Source organism: Rhododendron vialii, chromosome 1a (genome assembly GCF_030253575.1).
Source record: "Rhododendron vialii isolate Sample 1 chromosome 1a, ASM3025357v1".
NCBI classification, from domain to species: Eukaryota; Viridiplantae; Streptophyta; class Magnoliopsida; order Ericales; family Ericaceae; genus Rhododendron; species Rhododendron vialii.
Window position 1 is genome coordinate 42,196,835 of NC_080557.1, and position 22,329 is coordinate 42,219,163.

The window sequence follows — 22,329 nt, forward strand, 5'->3', positions numbered from 1 at the left end:
ATATACGGAGTATTATTTACCACATAGAACTGTCATTCATGGTAGGCAAGTTATTATTGTTGAAAATATCTGGGATTGGTTGGTTGATAACTAATTTGACTTTTAGTCTCCTACTTTTCCTCCTAAAAATTAGAACACTATCGGTACTATCTATATCTAAAGGTTTTTTCAGTTGGCATAAAACAAAAATATACTTGGCTTCCTATTTATTCTTCATGTTATTAGTATGAACGTGGAGTTTATAACAAACTCTGATAGATATCTGATATCTATAAATAAATTATTGATTTTCCTTAAAAAAGTACTACTACACTCTTGGAAAAACTACTTCTCTACTCAGTTTTGGTTTACAGGGTAGACAATAAAATTCTTCTCTTCTCTTTTTTCAATCAGTGTATTCTTTCACAAATACAAAAGCTTCTTCTGTTTCTTTTACCTTATACGTTTGTAGATTATTTTGAATATCGGGAAACTACATAGTTCGTGAGTTCAATTCGCTGTACCGAAGAGAACTTGAAGGTCGTTGTATCTTGGGGAAAGAACGTCATCCAATCCCGTGCAGAATGGGGGTGTATCATTCCTTAGGAAGGCGCCATCACATGCCTCGGCCACTTCACATGCTATTCTTATCTTGTCTCTAATGATACTTATTTGCCGTACTTGATTGTTATTATTCTTGTTTAGGCATTTAATTTCTAGCAGAAATATCCAAATCATATAATTTTCTCAACAATTACTAAATCCATGCACAAACAATATGAGTGATTGTATTCCTCAAAAATGAGTTAGAGTAAAATTATTAAGAGTTTTATTTTATTTTATTTTGAAAGTAAATTATTGGGAGCTGAACGTGGAATTTCTGTTAAATGCATCAATGTTCCTCTGCACTATGTGGAATCACGGAGCTGGTTCTCATGAGTTTATGTGAAAGATTAGAACATTTTTTTTTTATTTCCAAAAGAAAACAATAATAGTACTCCTACAACTAGAAATATGATTCATGAACTAGATTTTTTGAACTTGTGATTTACATGATGCAGTGGCTCAGTGTTGGACGTATGCAATAACTCGCAAGCAACCCATCAACTTGTGGTTGGGTCATCTTCTCTTGCATCAGGACCCCAACCGGCCGAAACAGACGTTTTGTGTCCCAACGTGGAAGGTCGGACCTATCATAAGAAGTACACTCCTCAAGATGTTGAAAACCTGATTAACGGAGTTGAGAATCATAAGAGACGGTATCGGTATGTTTGCGGTTCTTATATATATATATATATATATAGAGAGAGAGAGAGAGAGAGAGAGAGAGAGAGAGAGAGATGCATACATACAATTATATATGAACATCATATTTTTTCTTATATATGTGGAGTTTTGTGGCACGTTTGATTTGTTTCCATCGGTATCCCGAACTCTGCAGTATTAATTGGAAAAAGATCAACGATGAGTATTTCAAGGGCACACTTCGAACGGAAAACCAGTTAAAGGTAATTAATTTAACCTTTTTCGTTATTGAATTATTGGTTTTCCCTTTTACCACTACATGTACAGCAGCAGCAGGAGTATTACTTAATTTCAGTGTGGCGGGGCCGTTAAATTTTTTTTAAAGTCTGTTGAAGCTAGATTTGCAAGATATTTTATAGATAAGAACTGGAGTACTATACAATTGACATTAAAATGAACAAGATTTTGTAGTTTTTTATTTCAAACTAAAATGAACTGGATTTTTTTTTTTTATGCTCCAATAACTAGTATGAGTACTCGTTTTTTTATATTGCACAACATATAGACTTATTCACGGAATAGCTGTAAACAGGCTATTCACGGAACTACGTGTTTCGGCCATCCATTTTGAATTTGGACGGTTCGGATTTAAATGAAACTTTTCTAGGGAATAGTTTAACTCTTTCCCAGAAAAGTTTCATATACTTGCGGATCATTCAAAATACTTTTGGACGGTCGCGATTGGCTCCGTAAACAAATATTCATGGCTGATTTTCTCATTGTAAAATTATTGTCATTTTGGAGACTTGAAACTAATTAGGCTCACAGGAGGTGTTTTGGCCATGATTGGGTGGTGCAGGACAAGTGGAGGCATATGGTGAAATCTGCGGATACTGAAGCAGATCCTATACTGAAGGAGCTATATATGAGGGCCAAAAATATTGACGCTGATCTTCGAAAAAACTAGAAAAAGAAAAACAACTTCTCCCTGTAGAAGTTGCGGAAAATAATAAGTCACGGTCGTTTAAAACAAAAAAAGAAGAAGAAAGAGAATAAATTATATACACCGATGGCGTAAATATTTGTTTCGTCCAAATTAATTACATTATGCCACATCATCAAAATAGTGGTCCTAATTAATAGAACATGGCGACGTAACGTAATGTAATGTAATTAAATTTGGAGAAAATAAATGTTTACACAGTGAATGTAAATAATTTAATCTCAGAAACGAAATCTACAAGTACCCTTCTCTTTTTACTGTTATTGAGTGTTTCTGTGTAAAAATAATGCCGCATATGCAACTGTATCGTCCCTTGTCCCTTGTCCATGGTCGTAGTGTATGTAGACCCCAAATGTATTGTGAGTGAGCATGTACGTGTCAGTGTTTGTAGCAAAATTGGGGGAAAAAAAAGAAGAAGCATGCCCGTTATCTTGTTGTAATCCTACTCAAATAAATAAACTCCTTGTTTAATGACAAAACAAAAAGAAGTATGTGCCCATTTGGTAATGAGGCTGATCAGGAAATTATATCCAACAAATGTTCTCCTTCACTGCTATTTTCACATTGACGTACTACTAGCTAGTAGCTAGCAGACATATCTTAAAATGTGCACACACATTGTCACACTCCAAATAGAGGATCACAATCACAATGCCGCCTCAACCAGCCTAAACTTACAAAATTGTATCGAACACTAAACTAAACATGGAGCACCAAAATCAGCCTTCTTAAAAAAAATTATACTTAAAAACTCACCACTGTAGCCATCAAACCTGCATTGTCTTCCTCACAACTTTAATTGTGTTCACTTTTTTCTAGGAAATACGTAGTACTATGATTGTGTGTTCTGTCGGAGTAAGAATCTTTCGCGTGGCCACTAAGACTAGTATAAAAGCCCCCAAAACTCTCATTAATTAATTTATTTAGGAAATTACTCTTATTAATTTCCAACTAACGAGGACCAATTATACATAAAGCCACACATGCAAATCCACTTGTACTTGATACTTGAATCTAACAACCCATCAAATGTACTACTCCTACCAAGTTAGGGTGTGTTTCACACGGTCTAGTAGTAGGTGTGCCACATTCCTACGCTAGCTAGCCCACAAATGCATTAGGGAAATGCTTAATTAATTTCGTCGCATTACCATCCCAAGTAGGGATTGGTAACCATCATCGAAGTAGGGATTGGTAATTAATTAAATATAAGTTCGTTCGTCGCATTTAACTAGGGATTGGTAATTAAATACGATAAATTCTTTCTGTCGCAATACCATCCGAAGTACAGTAATTAAATATATATAAATGCTTTCGTCGTGACATTGCTTTACAGTACTCTCTCCGTCCCAAATTGGATGACAATTTTTGAAATTTGTGCCATTTTTTATTGCTTATATCTTTCAATCTATAATATTTTTCACGAATTTGAAAACTTTGTATAATAGAACTAATCGAGAACTATCAAACAAGATCCATATTGCATATTTTTTGAGATTCATATTGAAAAATATAAGAAATTAAAATTGACACAGATTTAAAAAATTGTCATACAATTTGGGACGGAGGGAGTATTTAATTACCATCCGAAGTACAGTACTGGCGGCGGTAAAACACTAATAAACCCCACACCTTGAAATCCACAATTCCATCGATCACTCTCTTCGGTATAAAACCGTATATGGAGTAATTCTTTGCACACTACTGACACTAGTATAATTCTTGACATATCCAAAAAAGTCAACGTTGTCTTTTTAACATGCTTGTCATATCCAAAAAAGTCAGATAGATTGTGCAGCAGGCCGAGCAGTGTGGCTCGTGCCATTTCTGAACGTGATCCAGTGTCCCGATCAAACTCTGAGTTACTTAATCTTGACGTTCGGCACGATGAGGGCCTCTATAGCCGAGGGTCCTATTAATTACAACTCCTTTAATCGCCTCGGCCTCCAGTACTAATACGAACGGGAAACGGGTTCGGTTGGACATCCTCCGATGGTCGCACAACATGCCCGGTGCCGAACGAGTGAAGCCATCATTCTAGCTTACCTGCATGAGGACGGCAACCTTGGTCGTGGTGACGTTCGTGACGTCATCCAAGTGGTTATCAGGATAAGGATAGGGGGGCACGTGAAGGTGCCAGCTCATCTTATAAACGGTTACAATCCTAAACGTGACGTAAGATTGACGTCAGCCGACGCGTGTCGAGCGTTGGTGCAATCTTGGAGATCAAGCTAAGAGGTTCTCTGTAAATATCTCATTATACCTTTATAGAAGAGGTACGCACAGAAAAAACCCTAGTTCCTAATTCCTAATTTCTCTCTGCAAGTGAACTGACTCTTGCACCGGAGGGCCATCCCGGAGAACCTCCGGTGTTGTCTTTAGTCGTGCTTCATTTTGCAGGGTGAAAAAAGAGACTAGGAGCGGATCTCAAACCATTGCTCTGAAGTAATATACCATCCAGAATGGAGCCCCACAGATCGTGCTTCTTTTTGTTCTACTAATTTTGATAACTTGTTCGTTTTTTGAAAATTATGTCATTCTTCAAATAAGATCATGAAGTACTCTCGATTAGATCTTTAAATTTGTGAAAAAGAAATTCAAAACGAAAAATGAACAAAAATCCTTTAATATTTGATCCGGAAAATAACACGATTTTTTACGATGAACCTACAATATTATATAAGACAGATTAGATCACATTGAGTTTCGTATTGTATAGATTAAAAGATACTACCAAACAAGCTTTTATGACAATAATACAATAATCAGTACATATAATAAAGAGCAGTGGTATGTATATTGTTCATTGCTTTCCTGATTATTAGGTTCCTTTTCCCTTGGAAATTAACTTCACCCAAAGGACATAAACAAGTTTTCGTCTTCTTCGATGATCCAAAAACATTAAAAAAAAAAAAAAGAAGAAGTTTCCATTCTTCTTCAGTTCTTCCGGTTCTCATGACCACTGAAGAATAGGGACAAGAAGAAAGATTTCAACAAGTTAAATACTACTCAAATTCGAGTAGTTTAATTTGATTATCGGCTCTTGTTGCTTGAAATAGGGTACCAAATTTACTAAACTTGAATTTACTTTTTTTTACAGCTGGGATTGACGTGGCGGGCAACTTAGGCCCCGTTTTCTTGAACTTAACTTAAATTTGAAATTTTTTAGCAAAAATATGTTTGTGCTAAAACATAGTTATTTCTCAAATTACTTGGGTAAAAGTAAAAAAAAAAATTACTTTTCCAATTCCTCTAATTGAGACAAATCAATAACTTACAAAAATTTAGCAGAAAATTAATAAATACAAAAAAAATTTAAATAAGGACAAAATTTCCAAATTTTAATTTCCACATCACCTAAGAGCATTCTCATTGTAATAATCAAAATCAAAGAGTTGCTAAAGTTAGCAATGTGTACTCAAAAAATTGCTTACAATGTAGTAATAATCAAACTTAGCAACCTCCTAACTAATAATCAAATTTGGACATTTGCATAATCAAAACTAACAATATTTTTGCCAAATAACCAAATTTATTGCCAGTAACCTCCGGACGCGGGGGCTCTGCTGTGCCAGGAGGCACAGCACCCCCTACCCACACCCAAAAACGGTAGCGTGTTGAAGGGGAAAATTTTTTATCCTCTCTATTTACAATCCTATAGAGCAGAAACGTGATTATAAGAGCCTTAGAGATAAAATTTAATTATGTCTCTTTAGAATAATATGATCAGAATAATAAGATCTTCAAATTGGTTTAAACGGATTGAAAATTGGAGCAGATAATTTTTTAACTGTATTTTTAATAAGAAATGATACTGGTACAGATTAAATCTGTACCAGTGTGTACAAATGCCTTTTTGGGCATGTTTTGGGTCATAAAAAAATGATCGGAGCCGCTCATTTTGTTTAAAATACTTTGTTTATGGTCCTTGCAAAAATCAAACTCAATCCGGTACCGGTAAGGACGTTTACAAAATATCCAACTTTGCTTTAGAATTCAGGCCTGAATTTTGTAACAAAATTGGATGTTTTGTAAATGCTCTTACAGATATTGGATTGAGCTTATTTTTTGCAAGGATCATAAACAAAGTATTCTAAACAAAATGAGCAGTTCCGGTCATTTTTTTAAGACCCGAAAGAGGCCCAAAAAGTCATTTGTACTCGCTGGTACAGATTTAAAATCTGTACCAGTAGCACCACTCTTTAATATATAAACAATCTAAAAAAAATTTAATGCTCTAATTTTTAATCCATTTGAACAAGTGCGAATATCTTATTATTCTGAACATATTATTCTAAAAAGACATAATTAACTTTTGTCTTTAAGGCTCTAATAATCATATTTTTGCTCCATAGGATCCTAAATAAAAAGCAGATACTTAATTATAAGAGTTCGAAAGACAAAAGTTAATTATGATCCTTTAGAATAATATGTTCAGAATAATAAGATATTCGCACTTGTTCAAACGGATTAAAAATTGGAACACTTAATTTTTTTAGATTGTTAATATATTAAAAATACAGTTAAAAAATTATCTGTTTCAATTTTCAATCCGTTTGAACCAGTGTGAAGATCTTATTATTCTGATCATATTATTCTAAAGAGACATAATTAAATTTTATCTCTGAGGATCTTATAATCACATTTCTGCTCTATAGGATTGCAAATAGGAGGCTAAATTTTTTTTCCTTCCAAACGCTACCGTTTTTGGGCGTGGGTAGGGGGTGTTGTGCCTCCTAGCACAGCAGAGCCCCCGCTTCTGTAACCTCCTCTTTCATTTTCTTCACCTCTTTCCTATTCATTCTCATCTCATTGTTGCTTTCCCATCTCCTTATCGTTCCACCGGCGTTTGTTTCGGTTGCCGGCTGCATCCCTTGTCAAAATTTCTCTCTCTCAACGTCTCTGTTACCTCTCTTCTCTCTTCCACATCCGACAAGAACAGGTAGATCTATCTCCTTTCCAAGTAATAATTAGATTAGTTTTCAATTTCGATTAACAATATGCCAGTCATTATTATCCAAGTTCAGCATAAATTTCCTTCTCGATCCTTCTGCCAATTTATGTTTGAAATTTTCTTGAATCCAAAAAGTTAGCGCATCCAAGTACTAAATCACTTGGAAGAACAGTTGGTATTCCCCAAGTATTGATGTTAAATATGTCACTCATACCAGATTGACCAAAAATTAATAGAACGGTGGGAAAATTGTTGGGACGGATAATTTTGGAAGGATGAAATAAGTGTGAAACGGAGGTGAAAATTTTGGAGGGAAGGAATAGGTGGCAGTAGGCCCACTGATTTTGATTATGTGCAAAAAAACAAATAATGTGTGACTTGGCATTGCTAAGTTTATTAACTTCTAAATGGATAATAAAAATCAGTTTTGATTATTCAATTTTGCTTATTACAATGAGGATATGCTCTAAGTAACTATAGTAAATTAGTATTACACATTCGAAAGTGAGGCTTACAGTTTTTTGCCCTTTTCTTTTGATCGTTTGTGTCCTCTTTAAAATCAAGGATTCATGCACGTGCACCTAATATTCGTTTCTTCGTTTTTATCCCTTTCCCTTTTCTTGAAGTCCATGTGCACTTGAAGTGAGAATCAATCGATTACTTATATATACTCCAATACGTGCAACAATGACAAAGTCAAATCTCCTTAGAAAACCGACCAAATTAAACTTTGAGTTTGCATAAGAGAATCAAACGTTGACATTGCCAAAAAGAATCAAATAAAATCTACAGCTATCTTGTAAATTTTACTTAATTTTTTTAATGAGATGAATATCAAGGAACCATCACAATGTATAGCCACTGCATGTGTTCGTCAAATTAAATCAAATTAATTCGAATAAAAAAATGAATCAAATTAATTCGTTGGGTGAAACTCCTTAATTGCTCAGTTCCGCCCCAACGAGTGTGGAAAAAATATTTACTGATATCTGTTAGAGTTGATTTTTTACAGAGTCGCAAGAAAAAAAATTTTAAAAATTTTTATGAATTTTTTTTTTGTATTTTTGTGGAACCCACCCCAAATCCCACACGCACGCGGTAAAAATGTGCGGTAAGAATATCACTGTACAGGAGAGAAAGAGTATGCATGCCCAAAAAAAATAAATAGTCAATAATCTTGAATTTAGCAACCATCAAATACATGTCCTACGTACGAACTAATTACTCGACCAAGAAAGCCTTGACAAAGTAAGTTGCATACCAATAATTCTCTAACCACACATACAATTACATAAACTCTTTCACATCAAACATGGAGGGCTCTTACACTGAGTGTGTGCAGTATGTACGTGTGAGCCCCATGTTTGATGTGAGAGAGTTTGTGTGATTGTGTGTGATAGTAGCATAGTTGATTACATACACAATCGTGTGATGTATTTCTCCACCTCGCGCGCTCATTCATAATTACACATACATGTATGCCGAGCCAAAGATTGAGTATTTGGTTGCACGTACGTAGATGTGTTGTGGTGGAAGGTGTTGAGGTACTATATATATATATATATATACACACACACACACACACACACACACAGTCAGTCTCAAATGAGGGAGTCCTTATTTTACTTAAAATGCGGATCTTCTCATTTCTTCCATTTTCCGATCGAATTTTGATGATCCGAGCCGCTCAATGTGTTCAGAACGTGATTTTAAAGGTACCCGCGAAAAATCGGCAAAAAAAATGACAGGGAATGGCTTCATCCGAGCAGTTTTTGTTTGAACCGTTCGATAAAAAAAATAAAAACTGCTCGGATGAAGCCCTTCCCTGTCATTTTTTTTGCTAATTTCTCGCGAGTACCCTTAAAATCACGTTCTGAACACATTAAGCGGCTCAGATCATCGAAATTCAATCGGAAAAGGGAGGTCCGCATTTTATTAAAATGAGGTGGTCCTTACGGGAGACGGACTATATATATATATATATATATTATATCAATTGAATTGCATGGAGTTTTCCCTAGCCTAAGCACCGAAATAAATGCTACTCCTGTAACGACCCTGATTTTCGGTAAATAAAAAATTTCGTTAAATATTTGAATTTTATTTTAATTACTTGGATTTGCTTTTAAAATTCTTTTTTAATTTCTAATAATCCGTCATAATTAGATTTGAGACTTATAAAATTTTATCTTTTCGCACCGAACAATTTAGTCATTTTCTAAAAGACAAGTATGCTTATAAAAACACTTGTATATTTTCCTAACGAGTTAAATAAAATCTTTAAATTACATTTCTTGGCTAGAAATCCTACATGGCAAGTAGAATTAGTTTCCAACCTATTAGTTAGAGAAACCGAACTACCACTTCACATAGTTACAATCTCCTAACCCTAGATAGACCTTTTTGACCGTCGTTGAGCCTTGTGAACCCACCCAAACCCTAATTGAACCTTTTGGACCAAAGGTTATAATCATTGCACTTTCATGACTAGTCAATTCTTGACTTTATTCCTCATCATTTCATCTTCCTAGGGTATTTTTTCTCTTTACTCATTGAACGATAGTTGTTAGGAAAATTCTTATCCCTTGGGTAATAGGTTTTGTTTCCAACCATTTAGTTATGCAAACCTAAGTACCGATTGACTTAGTTACATTTTCCTAGCATTTAAGAACCATTGGACAAAGATGGTAATCATGCTACTACCAAAAGTAGCACTCATAACCTACTTTAATCATGACTACTTGACCATAGACTCACTTTCTAGGAAACTATTAATCATTGGTCCATGATTGTTAGGGGAATTATTAACCCTTGGATAATGGACATTTGACTTGCCAATGTGTATATAACTTTGACAAGACAAATCATAGCCATCATTTTGCTTCCAAAAGTTGTTAACTTAGCCTTGCCATGTATGCAAGCCTAGGAAGAATAGCCTTAAACCTAATTCCCCTCCTAGACTTACTTTTCTAGATTTTCCTAGATGTATATATATGTATATATATGTACATCTAGGAAGAGAGAGAGAGAGAGAGAGAGGGATAGAGAAGCCGAGAAAGGGAGGCCGAGAGGGAGGGAGAGAGATGAAGTGTGTGGTGTGCTTTGTTCACTTTCACAAGCTACCCATTTAGCCTTAAGCCTATTTATGACTTGATAACCCATTTCTAGTCAATTTCTAACATAGAATCCTAACCTTTAATCATTCTAGAAATTGACTACAACCTAGCCTAGGATTGACTACACATGGGAAGACTACACATTAGCCTAGCCATCATTTTGTTCTTCCTTGCAAGACTTACCAACCTAGGTTATAATTATCTAGGATTGCCTTTAAAGTGTTGGAAAATCTCCATGATTACTTAGCCTTACACTTAGGATAGATTGACAAGGCATGGGCATGATTAAAGATGAGATTTGACAACACAATAGAACAAATCCATGGGGAAGAGAGAGAGAGAGATATGGCAGGCCAAAAGAGGAGAGGGAAAGCCCAACATTTTGCTATAAATAGGACCCCATTCTTGCCATTTAACTCACACCTTCAACCTTTCAACTTCTCTCTCTAGAAAACTTGCATTCTTACTTTGTTCTTACTTAGTTCTTGAGTTGTTCTTGAGTTCTTCCTAAGTTCTTCAAGAAACTCAACCTAAACCCCTCTTTCGATCCATAAAGTTTAGTAGTTTTAGACACAAAGAAGTTTCAAGAGAAACCTTTCTCTTTTGAAGCTTTCGGAAGCATACGTAGGAAGTTACTCTGCCTGATCGTCAACTTACATTCCATAGTCGTCACTACCGCTAAGAAGAAAGGTAGAATCCCTTATTCACTAACTCTACGTATAACGTAGAACCGTATGTTGAAAAGTATAACATAGAGTCCCATATACGCTATCTCTAAGTATACGTAGAGTCCCTCGTCCACTAAACCCAAGTATAGTGTAGAACCATATGTTGAGAAATAGGATGTCCTTATTCTTTAGTTCAAAGTATAACTTGAAGTATTTTTAAGTAGATAAGGTTATCTATCGTTTATTATGTTTAGAATGTATGATGGTTAACAAACTCGTTTTGCAAATGGTGGTATGAACGTGTTGAATAATGAACTTTTACTTCAATAAACATGTGTTGTTTTGAACTTTTCACAAAAGAGGAAAGAATAGATTTTTTGAAAAATAGAAACTTATCGCTTGTTTAGAAGTATTCGTATTTTGATCTTTAGAATGGTTATGAGCATGCATACATGAATTGTTTGTATTACTTGGGGTATAATATTGAGTTGGATGATCTTATTAGTTTAAGATTACAATGAATAATTTATGATTCCATGTGAAGTCCTACCGCGGAGTCGATGTATAAAAACGAGACACGAAAATCGAGAAAGTAGAAACATGACACCTAGGGCGTAGTTAAGGAAAATGCGTGTTTTGAAAAGGTAAAATATTTTGAAAATCGCAATGTGGCCGGACGTGGTAGCCCATCGTGTGGTGTGTGTTTTATGTGCCAATGAGAACCCGGGACGGCGGAACCATTGTGAGGATACTCGGGAGACCGGAACGGCGGAACCGATGTTGGGTGTGTCGCTTGGTTATCCGCGAAGAGGAGTCAATGCAAAGTGTGCCAATGGAAACCCGGTGCGGCGGAACCATTATGAGGATACTCGGGAGACCGAAACGGCGGAACCGAGATTGGGTGTATTAAAAACGATTTTGAAAATGTTAATATGGTATGAAATGTAAAAAATGGTGACACGGTCTACGAGGAGTCGCGTAGGAGAAACTCAGAAAATAATAGACACCAACGTTAGTTTGGATAATAAATGTGGATGTAGCATTATTAACTGTTTTGTCGAATATGTATGGACTATGTGGAAATCCTTGAATTTATGATCGTATATTCGTAAGTTAAGAGTTAGTGGGTATGGGTTGTTCTATTGAGCTTTTGTAGCTCACGGTGTTACCTTTGGTGACCCTGACATATTATATTGATAGCGACGCCGGTATAATGTGTCAAATCTTATAGACGAACATGGTGAACTCTACACCTTGGAAGCTTTTGAGGCCGAGGAGCTGGCCAGGATGGAGGAAGAAGCGGAGCAGTAGATAGGAACCCTAATTTCCCACCCTTATTTGAATAAATGTACTTTTGTTAAGGATTATAATGTAATATTGAGCCAGACTCCATTTAATTTTCAATGAAATTATCCTTTTAACGTTCTCAAAATTAGGAGCGTTACAACTCCCTCCGTCCTTTTTTTAGAGTTCAGTATTTCATTTTGAGTTGTCTCTTAATAAGTGTCTATTTTGTGAAATTAACGGATAAAAATTGATGCATTTTCCATTTTGCACTTAAAAGTATATTCCATTTTTTTTTCGAAACAGCAAAATATTATTAGAAAAACTTGATAATACATTAAATGGGGGTGTGGGAAGGGGAAATCAACTAAAACCAAGGGGACAAAGCCCAAACACCTTGGAGGGCCAAATGTCAAACTTCAAAAACGGGCCAAGCCCGAACACCTAAGGGACTTAAACGCCCAGATCTGAAAATAAAGCCCAAAGAAAAGAAGGGCAAAGCCCAAACACTCAAAGGGCAAGTCCCAAGAAGACTAAGCCCAACCCTAAAAACCCACAACAAACCTTAACTACCACCCACTACAAGAAAAAACAGTTTCACCAACATACCCAAAGTTGTTGCTAAAAACACAATTTCGTCGGCAAAAGTTTTTGCCAACAAAAATTGTTGCGTCGCTAAGTTGTCGCTAAAAGTGTGTCGAGAAAAGTTTTTACCAACGCAAAATAAAAGGCGTTGGCAAAAGGATCCTAGCCAACCTTTTTTACATACTTTTGCCCACAGTTAATTGCGTCATCAAAAAGGTTTTTTCATTCTACATATTTATAATACTTTTACTCATAGTTAATTGCATTGGCAAAAAAGTTTTTTCGTTCTATAAATTTATAATTCTACAAAGCTCAATCGCTAGCCTATTCGTACCTATACCACATTCCCAATAGCCTATTCATACAAGGTCTCCATTCACAAACATTCAAAGAAAACATAAACAGATCCATATATTCCAAATGTGAAAAAATATATTCAATATAAGATGTAATTCATTATCATCCAAAAGTAATTACACAAAATGGATCCAAAAATCCAAAAAGTAATTTCACCATATCCAACTACAAGTCCGCATGCATCACATGCCAAAAGTTAACAAGGCAAAGATCGAAAAGCAAATCTTAGTTTTGCTCGTCTCCCACATTGTTGTTGCTCCATTCAATAGATTCATGATGATGTTCGGAGTGGATCTACTAGCCAAAATAATCTATCTGAGTCAATATATAGTTCGTTCTCCTCCAGAGATGCAAGATAGCATCGATTAAGAAAGAGTATTTTACACAAAATCTTCATAAATGACGCTGCACAAGATATCTCTATAACTCAGAAGAGAAGGATTCTTATAAATAGAGAGTGCTAGGATCATGAATGTGGAGCATTTTATCAAGATATAAATGTAAAGGTAGAGAAATCCAAGAATAAATGTAACCTTTTGACATCAAATTTCCCTTCCTCTTCATAAGTCATCTCTGCGAATCCTTGATGCAAATGCACTCTTAAAAACACAAGACACTTTCTCATTACCAAAATGCCTTCCCAACCCTGCTTCCTCAGTGAGCGTGCGAAGAATCCCTCTCTAACCTCTAAATTAAACACAACTGGGCATACAAAGATGTACAAGATAAGCGATAAAACAAATAAAGAAAGATAAAAAGAAGCTGAAATCCGCACACGCAAAAGAGCATAAGCAACAAAGCTTCAACTCTTCTTTAGTTGGATTAATTGTTAGTAAATCACAAGATACTTTCAGTTTGTTATTCATATTGCCGTCCCACCTGTTATCTACTACAAATGGTACACCGACGGTAAAACCCTTGTGGCGATCAAAGAAAAAACGCAGTAAATCCCTTGGTTTCATGAACAAGAAGATGAAAATAAGGAATGAAGAACACAATCTACAGAGGAAGACAACTGAAGTCCTCAAAAGTTAATTATCAACTATTCAGAAAATAAAAGGAGAAGCAATAGATCAAGAAACCTCATTCATAGAGATGCCGACACGCTGTCTAATTAGATTTTAACAGAACGCAAAATAGGAAACTATGCAATAAGGAAACTAAAACTAAAATCCTATTGTTGGAACATAAATAAAAATACTGAAAACTATTCTTCTAGCATAAGTAGGGAACTACCCCAGAAGGATGTTTTCTATTCCAACTACTACTCTTTCCAGTAGCTTAAGGCAGAGGCCTAGCGTAACGTAACAACATATATTGTGCTTCACTCCCTATTTTAAGGCCACCAAATTCAGTTACAATAAAAGAGAATCATGAAAGTATCAACTGAATATATATACCTAAGTTGGCGGTCTTGGCGAGTTGACCTCCACAATCAATGGCGGAAGTATGTATAGGCTGCCATAGGCTGAAGCCTAGGTGAGTTTTGAAAAAAAAAAAAAACATTTATGTAAAATTTCAGTCCATTTATGTTTAGCCCATCCCATTTGTTTTCAGCCTAGCCCAATTGCCGAGAAAAAAAACAAAAACGCCTCAGCCCCATACAGGCATACATTGTTTTCCTCTGTTGTCGTCATCCATGGACCACGATCGTTTCCTTCCCGATACATTGTTTTCCTCCGTTCTCGTCATCCACGGACCACGTTCGTTTCCCCCCTCACACAAACGCCCTGAACCTGAAGCGACGATTTCAACCGGTGAATATTTATTAGTGCTTTGTAATTAAGGCTTTTTGATACTAAGTTTAGGGCTTTTTAATTTGTGTTTAATCTTATTGAAAATTTAAATGTAGGACTCCTGGACTAGTATATACTACACACTGCTATCTCCCAGTCGCTTGCGAGGTTTAATATTTGTAAGTATTCAGTTATTATGTAGAGCACTGGCGGGTGTGCTTAGATTTGCTCTTATGTTGTTAAATGTAGAGCACTGGCTGGTGTGCTTAGATTTTTACTGATTTAGTTGATGCAGAGCAATGGCTGATGTGCTTATATTGGTTTAAATTGTTGGTTCTTACAATGTTACTCTTTTAGGTTTAAATTATAATGAAACAACAACAACAAGAAAAGGGAGGAAAAACTCTTTTATCGTTCTTCAAACGAAGAGTGAATATATCAGAAAGTGATGCTCCTTCTCAGTTCAATGTTGATAATTCAATTAACGATGAGCAACCTCCTCCTAAAATTCAAAGAGTTGAATTTGATGATACTGTTCTTGCACGGGAGCCGGGGTTACGTTTTCCGATATGGGAACATCCCGTTAATCAACATGATGAGATTAGACGAACTTATATCAAAGCAGGGCCATATCAACCTAATTATCCGGAGTTTCCACGGTCCAAGTTTGGAATTCAATATCGTCGATTTCAATCCTCTTAGTTTAGCAAATTTTCTTGGTTAGAATATTCCCCTAAAAAAGATGCAGTATTTTGTTTTCCATGCTTCATTTTTGAAAAGAAGACAGCAAACCGTTCTACATTAACTTGTGAGGGGTTTACAAATTGGAATGTGGTTTTCGATGCCTTTTTGATGCACGTAGGAGGTCCCAATTCACCACATTCCAATGTTGTGAATTATTGTGATGATTTAATGAATGTTGGTCGGCATATTGACAAAGTAATGAATGCACAATTTTTAGAAGACGTTTAGAAAAATAGGATGCGACTTATGGCAACGATTGAGAGTATTCGATGGCTTACTTTGCAAGGATGTGCTCTTAGAGGTCATGATGAATCTGTTGATTCAAAAAACCGTGGTAATTTCATTGAATTGATTAAGTTTGAGGGAAAATTGGATGGTAATATTGCTGATGTTGTCTTAGAAAAAGCTCCAAAAAAATGCAAAATATACCTCACCATTGATTCAAAAGGAGATTTTGTATATTTTCGGTAACAAAGTGAGAAACAAGATTCGCGAGGAAGTTGGGGATGCCAAATTTTGTATTTTGGTAGATGAAGTAAATGATGTATCTAATAGAGAGCAAATGGTAATTGTTTTGAGATTTGTTGATGTCCTAAGCGTTTTTACGGGAGCGCTTTTTTCATATTGTGCATGTTAAGGATACCACTGTATTAACTCTGAAGAAAGAGATATTCGATATCCTCACTCGTTACAATTTAGACATTCAAAACATGCGAGGTCAAGGATATGATGGTGCTTGCAATATGCGTGGTGCATGGAATGGATTACAAGCTTTATTTCTTAACGATTGCCCGTATGCTTATTATATACATTATTTTGCCCACCGACTACAATTAGCATTAGTTGCAGCTGCTGAAACTGAGAGCTCTATCTGGTTATTCTTTTCAAAATTGACTTCCATTGTCACTCTTGTTGATGCTTCTCCAAAACGACATATCGAGTTACAATCTGCCCAAGCCATTGAAATTGAACATATGTTAGATACCGGGGAACGTGAGACGGGTAAAGGGGCTAATCAGATTGGTACTTTGCATCGACCTGGAACAACTCGTTGGAGCTCTAATTTGATTCTATTTGCAGCTTGGTTGACATGTTTACTGCAACTATTAAAGTTCTTGAAATGATGTTCGAGAAGGAATCCTCTAACTCTATACGTGGGGAAGCTAGAGGTGCTTTGCTTGCGATAAAGACATTTGAGTTCATATTTATTTTGCATTTGATGCATAGAATTATGGGAATCATTAATTTGCTTTGTCGAGCCTTGCAACACAAATCTCTTGACATCATAAATGCCATGGACTTGGTCTCTACTACAAAAGCACTCCTTCACACCTTGAGAGATGAAGGTTTTGACCCTCTTATGATGCATGTGAAATCAATTTGCACACAGTACGATATTGATATGCCCGACATGAGTGCTCGTTACAAAACAGCTACGGGTCGTACTTGTCAGCAAAATGATGTCCTTACAGTTGAGCATCATTACCACATTGATATATTCAACGCCGCAATAGATTTTCAGTTGGCGGAGTTGAATGACAGATTCAACGAGGGGGTAGTGGAATTCCTTGTCCTTAGCTCGGCTTTAGAACCTAAGGATGGCTTTAAATCATTCAACGTTGATCATATTTGCACTCTTGCCGAGAAATTTTATCCTGATGATTTCACAAATCAGGAGAGACATTATTTGAGATTACAGTTGGAACATTATAAGCTTGATGTACCTCGTCAACAAAAATTCCAGAATATGACCACCATTTCTGAATTATGTCGAGGGTTAGTTGAGACAAAAAAGTCGGAGAGCTATCATTTAATCAAAAAGTTGATTCGCCTTGTTGCAACTCTTCCAGTTACCACGGCAACAACAGAAAGAGCATTTTAAGCTATGAAGCATGTGAAAACTGATCTGCGCAACAAAATGGAGGATGATTTTCTAGCGGATTCTATGATTATGTACATCGAAAGAGATCTTGTCCAAGACATCGACTCAGATTCGATAATAGATGATTTCTATTCTGTGAAACATCGTAGGGTACAACTTCGATAGTGTACATTTTTTTGTACTTCTTTTTTATTTATTTTTGAACATTTACGTATTTATATATAAGTTTACCTCTTTTTGGTTTATATATATGTAATTTGGGTTAGCCCAAGGTAAATTTAATTCCTGGTTCTGCTCTTGTCCACAATGATATCCCACTAGGCGTGCGACTTCTAGCCCAATTTTGTTTTCATAAATCAGGATGAGAAGTGGGAACATCATGATAGTATCAACGGAATACAAAGTGAAATAGTATGGACTCAATGACATTCACCCACATGCATCCAATCATGTCTGAACATATACATATGAATATCATATTTGCTATTTGAATTTAGAAGAAACAATGAGAACCAGCTATCAATTGGAGAATGTGAAGCAGGACTCCGAATTCTCCCCTTATCGAATCAGCCAGTGATGATTTTGCAGCGAGATCGTAAGCCGATGATGCCATTACGGTTATAAGAAATTAACCATACCTTGAAATCCAACTTAACAGCAACCAAGAATAAGATAAGTAAGAAAATTGACAATATTTATATAGAGGACTAAAAATCAAATCTCACCTTGTGAATTCAAACCAAAATTCGCACAAACACAGAACAGTGATTAACTGGTGGTACAATTGTACAAGACTCGCAATGGCAACAACAGGGAAAAGCCCTGGTTTCAAAGATAGACCTAGCTTAACACATCCAATAATTAGAGGAACATTACGAAAGCATGAGCCAAATGGCTACAGATGATCGTGGCGTAGAGAGAGATTGGATTTTGGGATTCAAAATGAGCACATTTTTAGAGGATTTAAATGTCTAAGTAACACCCAAAATAAAATACAATATCTAAGTGTTCTTTTGACAAACAAAAAAACTAACTAAATATTAATATTAATATTTTTTTTAAAAAAACTCCGAAACAACACAAGGGCCGTGGCCTTCATACGCCCCAAGCTAGCTCCATCTCTGAATGATGTCTTTATAGAGAGGTAAATAGAAAAAATAGAGGTAAAAGTTGATGTGAAAAAGTAATGATAATATCCCTTAATAAGTTAGAGTTATAAAGTTGAACGGAGGGAGTATAAAAACAATGCATAATGGAGATATTTTTTTTATCCGTACATAGTGGAGATTTGATTCCGTAAAAGGAAAATTCTAAATCAATATAATGGGCTGACAATAGTAATGTGTATTAAAGGGTGTACAAAGTATACAAAAATATGTATTTTATTGATTTTTTAGTGTATTTATTGTTAATTTAATGAGCTAATAATAGAAAGATCGTTATAAAAAAATAAAATAAAAAGGGAAAAGAAAGTGACATATGGCCACGTGGTGATGTCCGGAGCAGGGCCGCCGGAAATCTGATAAAGATACGACTGGGTTCTTCAGTTAATGATTTATGATTAGGAGTACTATGGAGTAATATTAGCAAAGAGATTCTTAAGCAGCGTATTATGTTCCTCCATTTGCTTTGCTGCTTGCAAGAATGAGACCATGGGGTCTAGACGGCAAGAATTTTAGAAAATATAATTATTATATGTAAAAAACAATTTATACCCAACTTATATAGTCTCGTCACTGTTAAATTTTTTTTTTATTTTTTATTATATACTAATCATAAATTTTTTATTTATTTTTTTCAAGAAAGGCGACCCAAAAAGTATTCTAAAACTTATTTCAATGGGCTAAAGTGAAATAATATGAATGATGATGTGTAATTAAGAAGAAAAAAAACTCCACATCAATTCTAACCCTAAAATAACTTAACCTAAAAAATTAAGGAAATTTAATTATAATGTCACTCCTCAAATTTATAATGTCATTCCCAAAAGGGAGTGCGGTTATCAATTTGAAAAATTCATATAAGGATCTGGAGAGTGACATTATAAATTTGGAGAGTGACATATTATTTTTGTGCGTACCAATATTCTGGACTATCAATGAAAGAAGCATAGTAATGCGCACATAAATTAAATTGGGTCTCTAGGCCTGCCCTCTCTGATGTCATTTGACTTTGATTTGGAGGCGTAGTTTCGCAACAAAACACGTATAAAGGCTACTGTTTAAGTGGTATTCTGAGATCAGCTACTTTGTATATATTGCCAAAAGTTATGTTTGTTTTCAATTCTCCCCTGCTCATATCCCCAATGATTTGGGATTACATGGGTTCTGCTGTTATTGCTGTTGGAATGGCATTATCGATACCCATAATTAAATTAAATTAATTTTTTTTCATACTTCATATGCAAATGAAAAACATCATTCACTATAGTTTGTATTATGTTATTTTAATTTTTTCTGGAGCCGATGACCATTAATATTGTAATGCATCTTTTTATTTTTTTAGTATACATTTCACCAGTGTTAGGATAAAATCATAGTTCCGTCCTTGGCTGCCTGCCAGCCAACGTACTTATGTGTGTAGTGCCGAAAAAAGCCAAGGCAAGTTTGGCAACCGTCCCTCTCCCTCTTTCTTCGGAGACAGTTTAGGTATAAATATGTGGCTCTCAAAATCAAATATATGCAAATAAAAAAAATCAAATATCTGTAAATATATGCAAATAAAAAAAAATCAAATATCTACTCCACAGGTTACTAAATAAATAGCAGATACTTAATTATGAGAATTCTAAAGATAAAAATTGATTATGACCTTTTAGAATAAAAAGATAAAAAAATAAGATTTTCGTATCGGTTCAAACAGATTAAAAATTGAAGCAATTTTTTTTTTTTTTTGAGACTCTTTACATATTAACCATAGTACTGCATAAAAGGTGATGTTCCAAATTGACCATAGTACTGCATAAAAGGTGGTATTCCAGCAGATTTCCTCAAGATTGTGAAAGGAATTAGAGAAACAAAATTCAATCAATCCAGGAAGAGTTGGGGACAAACCCAAGATACATGCCACCAAGAAAGAATGGCAAACCAAATGTTCGCAGCAAAGGAACCCTGAAGGAGGAGATGTAGAGGGGGGTCTCCAGTGTTAAAGCACAGAATGGGCAAGAACTGATCTAGTAGCAATCTTTACTTGCACAGCTTGCCAAATGAAAGCATCAATCCTGGCAGGACCAAGATTTTTTTATATAGAGATGTTCGGCTTCGAAGTGGCTCAAGAACTGAGCGGGCGTGCCAGGACTTGTCGCGTCCAATGTGAAGGACTAAGTGCCCCTTTTCTGACTTCGAATCTGTGAGGGTGATAGTGCTGCAACCTAAGGGCTAGATTGCAATGAAGGTCCGTGGTTTTGCCTCTACGAGCGAGGACTTAATAATTTCCTAACCGTGTAGGAAAAGAAGTAGCAACGTAAGAATAACTTTATTATACCGTAATAATAAAGTTGGGAATACAAGAGAGATATGAATAATTTTGTTATGTCATAATAACAAAATTGGGGGTACAAGAGAGAGAAATGAGGAAGGAATGAGATAGTTGCTTTGCTGGGAAGGCTTTGGTTTTAAGCGTTGAGCTTGATTGATGTGTGAACCTTTTTTTCTTATTGTCTTCTAATATTTATAGGCCAAGGGTCTTCGATTCTGCATGCAAACAGATGTTTTGGCTTCTCCTCGTGGCGCCATGTGTCCCTTGTAACTTCCAATTTATGAAATCATGTGATAATGGGTAGTTATTGGAAGTTATAAAAGATCATGGACAAATACTGCACTGGTCCAGATTTGAGCCAAGTTTCCCGCCTTCACCACGAACTGACATGTGTCCCATGTGAGCTCCGGATGCTGCCACGTGTCCGCAATAACCACCCACTAACATATTTAGTGGGATCATGGGTGATTATTTGAGGTAAATAAGAATTACCCATGTATTTATTCTTGATCATGGGAAGTTACTGGAAATAATGGGTATTCCATCTCCTATTTCCACGGGCAGTTGACAAGTAATGGGCCACCTCTTCCCTTCTTTTGTCGGCACTTGGAAAATCGTGGGCCATTTGACTAGTCAAATGGCCGTGTGGCAAAACAATCCCTATTTTCTTGTTCCTCTTTCACGATACTTCATCAGATGGAAAACATGATAATGGGCCTTGCAAACCAATTAATATGTACAAGGCCTTGTTCCCATAATAAATTAATTGGGTCTCATTTCCATCCTCACGAAATATGGTCCAGAAGCCATGAACTCAATCCCTCAACCAAAATGGATTAAAATTAATTGGGCCCGGTCAACATTACTTTGGCCCATTAATTTTAGTCTAATACATTTTTACTTTTTGGCCCAATTTAATTAAAAGATAATCAAATGGCCCTCCAATACTCGCCCTGGACTGGGTGCCAAAAATAGATGTAAACAAGAGTTGAGACAGTTATTAACTTGAAATATTTCATTTACCCAAAAAAAAAAAAAAAAAACTTGAAATATTTGCTTCTCCCAAGTTGTGTAAGTTGAACTCACAGAGTATAAACCATTGGAATTCCATTTCCAACGAGGGCAGTCTTCTCTATGAGAGACTAAGGGAAAATTATTCAGTTTAAGCTGCAGAGAAGCAAGCTGATTTTCCTCCCAAGAATACAACCTTCTTCCGAAAGCAAGGTTCCAGTGTACAGAAATAGAGTTTGGAGTAAATTCCAAAACCAACTTCCTTTTGAAGAGAGAGCAAATAGAGTC

General features: G+C 35.7%; 1 protein-coding gene and 1 non-coding gene across 2 annotated transcripts; one reads left to right on the plus strand and one right to left on the minus strand.

Annotated features, from left to right (window-relative positions):
* Positions 1–13,497: 13,497 nt before the first annotated feature.
* On the minus strand, positions 13,498–18,453 carry LOC131323732 (uncharacterized). Its single transcript, XM_058355578.1, has 2 exons — positions 18,067–18,453; positions 13,498–13,893 (listed from the first exon to the last, which is right to left on the minus strand). Exons 1-2 carry the CDS (start codon positions 18,164–18,166, stop codon positions 13,679–13,681), a joined length of 315 nt encoding a protein of 104 aa, XP_058211561.1. The 5' UTR covers positions 18,167–18,453; the 3' UTR covers positions 13,498–13,678.
* Positions 18,454–19,649: 1,196 nt separating this feature from the next.
* Positions 19,650–19,757, plus strand: LOC131308743 (small nucleolar RNA snoR100). Its single transcript, XR_009194559.1, has one exon. It is a non-coding gene; the product is annotated as a small nucleolar RNA snoR100 (small nucleolar RNA).
* Positions 19,758–22,329: the final 2,572 nt, after the last annotated feature.

What these genes read in the sequence shown, in the direction of transcription:
- LOC131323732 (XM_058355578.1), bottom strand. Translation starts at nt 18,166, where the DNA reads ATGGCATCATCGGCTTACGATCTCGCTGCAAAATCATCACTGGCTGAT. An exon ending in CATTCTCCAATTGATAGCTG is followed by an intron (nt 13,894 to 18,066) that starts GTTCTCATTGTT and finishes TTGTATGCCCAG; the next exon opens with TTGTGTTTAATTTAGAGGTT.